Source organism: Hordeum vulgare, chromosome 5H (genome assembly GCF_904849725.1).
Source record: "Hordeum vulgare subsp. vulgare chromosome 5H, MorexV3_pseudomolecules_assembly, whole genome shotgun sequence".
NCBI classification, from domain to species: Eukaryota; Viridiplantae; Streptophyta; class Magnoliopsida; order Poales; family Poaceae; genus Hordeum; species Hordeum vulgare.
The window spans coordinates 492,281,777-492,287,776 of record NC_058522.1 but is presented as its reverse complement, the minus strand read 5'-3'; the positions used below and the strand labels follow the sequence as shown (position 1 = coordinate 492,287,776).

General features: G+C 42.2%; 1 protein-coding gene across 1 annotated transcript; it reads left to right on the top strand.

Annotated features, from left to right (window-relative positions):
* The first annotated feature begins 945 nt into the window (after positions 1 to 945).
* LOC123399919 (GTPase-activating protein gyp1) lies at positions 946 to 5,061 on the top strand. The gene is made up of 11 exons (XM_045094302.1): positions 946 to 1,304; positions 1,405 to 1,579; positions 2,102 to 2,234; positions 2,311 to 2,494; positions 3,012 to 3,082; positions 3,175 to 3,312; positions 3,400 to 3,491; positions 3,757 to 4,028; positions 4,276 to 4,361; positions 4,434 to 4,535; positions 4,678 to 5,061. The coding sequence occupies exons 2-11, from the start codon at positions 1,503 to 1,505 to the stop codon at positions 4,837 to 4,839; spliced, it is 1,317 nt and encodes a 438-aa protein (XP_044950237.1). The 5' UTR covers positions 946 to 1,304; positions 1,405 to 1,502; the 3' UTR covers positions 4,840 to 5,061.
* Positions 5,062 to 6,000: the final 939 nt, after the last annotated feature.

Genomic DNA, 6,000 nt, shown 5'->3' with positions numbered 1-6,000 from the left:
CCTAGGTTGATAGTTATCAGAATTTTTTTAATATTTTTTTGAAACGATAGCCCAAACTATAGTACTCCCTCCATCCCAAAATTGTTGTCTTAAGTTTATCTAGAAATGGATGTATCACGTGACTAGACATATTCATATCTAAACAAATCTAAGACAGGACAGAGCGAGTATATTTACCCTTTCTTTGTTGGGGAGTGATCTGCGCCGGCGCGCCGGCCAAACTTTCGGCCGGCCGCGTGGGCCGCAGGATCCACCAACCCCCGCGCGTTCGCACTGTTGGATCCGCATGCAACATTCTTCCTCCTATGCAGCAAAATTTTGATGCGATGCAACAATTTTTTCAACGGTTGCAAAAAAAAACAAAATTTGTAGCAAAAATATATCTGCGTGATCATAGCAGCAAAAATATATCTGCGTGATCATAGCAAAAAAACAAAGCTGATGGTACGTGGTATCAAAAGTCAAACACTGGTTGTAGCAGATATTTACGTGACGTGTATGCAACTTTTTTAATGAACGGTTGCAGCAAAACATGATGCCGGTTGTAGCAAAAATAACACGGTTGTAGCAAAAGTAAAAAACATCGATTGTAACGAAAAATCCGACAAACTGAAATTGCAACCAAACGTATATGTAGTTTTTTCTGGGACAAAAAATAATAAAAAAATAATTACAGCAAAAATGACGCTGGTTACAATAAATTTAAACAAAAAATGTTACATCCATTGACGAGCAAAACGCCCCGGTGAAAAAATTGTTACAAGGGCCCGCGCGCGGTTCGGAACGATTCCCTTCTTTGTTTGCCAGACCTCCGATACGCTAGAGTGACACAGCACCACTGCAGAACGTCGCCCGTCCATTAGGCCACACGTGTAATCCATCCGGCCGTTCGTGCGGGCGTGCCACCTCACCCGCCGTCGTCTCCCACCTCTCGTCTCCTCGCCCAGCGATCCCCACTCCCACCTCTCACCTCAGATCCCCATTCCCGTCCAAGAAAAAAAAAAGAACTTACACTGCGCCGCCTCCTCCCCGGCCACCTCCTCGCGCCGCCGCATCCCTATCCGCGGGAACTCGTCTACTCATCTCCCCTCCCGGCGCCGTTCACCGATTCCGGCGCCCCGCATTGCGGCTAGGGTTGGGTTGGAGCAGCCAGCCGATCCGCGGGCCCAAAGCTCCGACGCACGGCTCGCGTCCGCGACCGTTGGACCGCGCCGGGAGACCTGCTTCCCCGGTTTTCTCGGCCCGGATCTCCTGCTGCGCTGCCGCGCCAAGCACGCGGCGATCGCCACAGCTTGCGCTTCGAGGTACGTGGCCCTAAGCTGCTCGGTGCGTGCCCGTTCCAGTGGACCCTCCGTCGCATGTAGATGTGGACACTTCACGGAATGATAAGGCGAGTGCATGCAGACCCGAATCCGGAGGCAGGCAGCAAGATCCGGCGAAGAGCAACTCCTGATCGGTTGCTCTCCACCGCCACCTCCGGCGATTCCGTCTGACCAGCGGCGATGAGCGGCGGCGGCGACGGAGGAAGCCCCAACAACTCGGAATGGCGCTTCAACCAGACACTCCGCAACGTGCAAGGGTCAGTCCCCTCCTTCTCGCACAACTCACCTGCTATCTGTTTCTTTTTTCTGATTGGGTGCAGTCAGTAACAGTACACCCCTCACAAAGAAGGAGTATGATGATTTAACAGTTAGCAATATAGAGTTTGATACTCCCTCTGTCCCAAAATAACTGTCTCAACTTTATACTAGCTCTAGTATAAATTTGTATTAAGTTTAAGACATTTATTTTGGGACGGAGGGAGTACATGAAATAGGAATATATCAGTATTTCAGCCTTTTGGAGTACTCCCTCTTTCCTGTAATATAAGAGCGTTTTTAACACTATACTAGTACACACAACGCTCTTATATTATGGGACAGAGGGAGTACATTTTTAGTGTAAAGATCGTTGGCTTCTGTCCACTTATATAGTGTTCCTGTCTAAATTTCACTCCATGATCATGATTAGAGATACCAGTTATTGCTTGCTAGTATTGCAAAGTCTGTCTGCTTGTAACCTTACAGAAAAACTTGTTGCTATTCTTACAATTCTTTGTCAGAATGCTCAAAGGACGGAGCTTTCCTGGGAAGGTGATGCTAACCCGAAGATCTGAGCCTCTTTCACCTCCTGAATACTCCCCACGCTCTGAGAATGATCGCTATGAAGATGAACAAAATGAAGGCTTACAGGAGGTAATGTGTCAGTTCTTGACATTGCTTTGCGACGTATGAACTCCAGATTGAAACTGATGATATTCAACTTGTTCAGGTAGAAGGGCAAGCATCTGGTAACACAACTGACAACATTAGTTCTAAGAAATCAATTTCACCATCAACAAGTAGTGTCAATTCATTACCGGATGCCCAAGGATTAGTTTCTGGGGCTAGAGCGACAGATTCCGCAAGGATTACCAAATTCACAAATGAACTCTCTAGGCCAGCTGTTATATTAGGTATGCTCAATTTCTATATAGGATTGATTCAATGAGTTATTAAGTGTGCGCGAATTTGAATTTTGAAATCAACATTGAAGTTATTTTCTGCTTTGGAATTTTATTATTTATATTTAGCTACTATATGGTCATTTTGATTGCGACCCAAATGGAAAAGAATGCAAATTTTACCTAGAGTGACAATCTAAATCTTGTGAGTTGTTTCCACTGACAGCTACTTTTCTCACTTGTGGTGATGTTTTCAGTTTCTAAAAGTTAAACATGGAAATTTGGCTGTAATACTGAGACGGTAGTAAATTTGAATTTTATACTTTCTGAACTAGTGCCATTATTTTTTAAAGAAAATTAGTTTAATAATTCTGTATTGGTTAAAGGGCACCATATATTTATAGTTTCAGGTTTAATTCTGACTGGATTTTATGTTAGTTGTATACTTATAGAATGTTGTTTTTCCCTTAAATTTTCGTAGTTTGTCCAGAATTCAGTTGTCATCCACTGCTCTTACTTGATTATGTAGATAAATTGCGTGAATTATCTTGGAGTGGCGTGCCACCTTATATGCGACCTAACATATGGAGGCTTCTTTTGGTGAGTAGACATATAACATGTTTATTGTGAGATAATGTTACCTCTTTCAAGTGTTGTATTTCAGTATTGAATTTAATATCAGTTGGCTATAGGGATATGCACCACCCAATGCGGATAGAAGAGAAGGTGTTTTAACGAGGAAAAGACTTGAGTATGTAGAATGTGTTTCTCAATATTATGATATTTCGGATACTGAACGCTCAGATGAAGAGATTACTATGCTTCGCCAGGTAACATTTCAGGCCTGAATTCACATCACCAGGTCTGCCCCTTTTTTCATAGAATACGTCAATCTTTACTCACATGCTGTCTTGTAGATTGCTGTTGATTGCCCAAGAACTGTGCCAGATGTTACATTTTTCCAGGATCCTCAGATTCAGAAATCCTTGGAACGTATTTTATATACCTGGTGAGGCGCTGCGCTTGTGTGATTTATCTTGATTTATCAATAAATATGTACCTATATTTTTTTTAACATGCATTCTGATTTTTGTCTGCGAAAAGCACCTTTTGCTACCTTATAATTAGGCACTGCACTGCTTGATGCATTTTGGTGGAAAATGGGATCAGATGGATGGAGTTTTTCATGAAACTTGACCTCTGATGCTGCCAGAATAATGATTATTCTTTGCTTTTCTCCACTATTTCCTAACACAACAATGTTTCATTTTCAGGGCCATCAGGCACCCTGCAAGTGGCTACGTCCAAGGAATAAACGACCTTGTTACACCGTTCTTGATTGTGTTCTTATCAGAGCACTTAGAAGGCAATCTGGACACTTGGTCCATGGAAAACCTTTCTTTGCAGGACGTTTCTAACATAGAAGCAGACTGCTATTGGTGTCTCTCGAAGTTTCTTGATGGCATGCAGGACCATTATACCTTTGCACAACCTGGAATACAACGCCTTGTATTCAGGTTGAAAGAGTTGGTTCACCGAATAGATGGTAATGTTCCATCGATTGACATCTATGATAGTCCTTCCTACCATAGTAATTAAGTATAGCGTGATGAAGGAAATTTAAGGAGTTACCGGACATTAGGAACGTTGAAGGAATAATAATAATAATAATTCTAAGAGAAGCATCCTATTAAGTACATTGTCATTAATTTAGCATGCCATGGGACACATAGCAGTTTTGGCTAATACTTGAAATACTGATATTGTCCTCCAATCATCTTCCATGTATACAGAACCTTTATCGAAGCACATAGAGGAACAAGGATTGGAGTTCCTTCAGTTTGCCTTCCGTTGGTTCAACTGTCTTTTGATACGCGAGGTTAGTCTAGTCAATGGGCATTGTATATGTAATCTGCACATTCATGTCCCTTCATATTGTACATCATGGCAGGTTCCTTTTCATCTTGTGACACGCTTGTGGGATACATATCTTGCTGAAGGAGATTATCTACCAGATTTTCTCGTGTACATATCAGCTAGCTTTTTGTTAACAGTAAGTCAAAATATTCCTTGCTCTCTATTGGTTTGAGGCTGTCTATCATGTTCCCCGCCTTCATTGTGTGCAATCCAGCTTATGGATTTCCACTAAAGATTTGGATTCAGAGTGATGTTCCCTTTGTCTCTTTCTTCGCCAGTGGTCAGAGAAGTTGCAGAAGCTGGATTTCCAGGAGATGGTCATGTTTCTCCAGCACCTCCCAACCAGGAACTGGGCGCACCATGAGCTCGAGATGGTCCTCTCCAGGGCGTACATGTGGCACACGATGTTCAAGAGCTCGCCCAGCCATCTCGCAAACTAGGAGGACTATGCGGCTGTTGATCATGCCTGGGAGCAGGCGGCGGAGCAGTCCAGCTTCCGTTGTAATGTAGACTCACATATACCCTTCGGGGATGAACGAGGGGGGAGTTTCATGTTTATTTTGAGTGCTGTATTATTAACATCTGCTCCGATTTGTATATCTCGCTGTGAAACTACCGTCTCGGTGATAATGAATATATGTCATCGGTTTTGGATGCAGTTACAATACTTCTCAAAATCTGGTGGCCATTTTGACATTTTGTGGTTGAGTTATTTAGAGTTCATAGACGAAACTTTCTGAAACTGTTACGAGTCTGAACACGCAAACGCAGGCCTAGTCTCGCACCATGTGCAGTGTGTTACACTATAGAATGTCAACAAAGATATAAGAGGGTGCTTGGATCCAAGGGACTTATTTTAGTCTGACTAAAAATAGTCTCTTTTAAGAGGCTAAAGTTCCAGGCATCCTTGACTAAAGAGGGGCTAAAACTTAAGACTAAATTTTTTTAGTCAGGGATATCCCTACTAAAATATGAATTAATCATCTCTTTCCTTATTTAACTCCTCTCCTTTAACACAGACGAGTTTTGGATTGAAGGCTTTGAAGGATACTAAATAATTATTAACTTGATTTTAGTCTCTTTAGTATTTGGATCCAAACATGGATGAGGCTAGCAAGTTTTAGTCCCATTACTTTTAGTCATGAGACTAAAACGTATCAAGCACTCTAAGACTTCTAGGATAGTGTTTGGCCGCCGTTATAATCCCTTGTTGGACCTGAGCACCAAATCTTGATTCTTGATCTTTGTTGATGAGAAGAATAGTTGGATCCTACAAAAAAAAAAAAAAAAAAACTGCAAAGAGTGCAACTATGAAAGGGGTCCGAGGAGGAGCCAGGCACCAGATTTCATAGGTAGAATCGAGGTTTTAAAATACAGAAAAACAGAAAAATTCCAGTCCTCACAGAAGTATGCGAACTTTTGGAAATCATTTCAGATTTTGATATATCAAAATTCATTTACTTTTAACGATTTTCGACTAAATTTAAATATGTTTGAATCTGGCTCAAAGTTTTGGGATTACAAATATTTTGAATTTTTGATAGGGAACCGTTTCCCACCCGTGCGCCGGTCGTCCCCTCTCGCGCTTGGACCCATGCAAC

Bases quoted from the DNA above. Each gene is read 5' to 3' on its own strand.
- LOC123399919 (XM_045094302.1), top strand. From the start codon at position 1,503: ATGAGCGGCGGCGGCGACGGAGGAAGCCCCAACAACTCGGAATGGCGC. The intron at 3,083-3,174 runs GTGAGTAGACAT...AGTTGGCTATAG, and splicing joins ACATATGGAGGCTTCTTTTG to GGATATGCACCACCCAATGC. The intron at 3,313-3,399 runs GTAACATTTCAG...GCTGTCTTGTAG, and splicing joins AGATTACTATGCTTCGCCAG to ATTGCTGTTGATTGCCCAAG.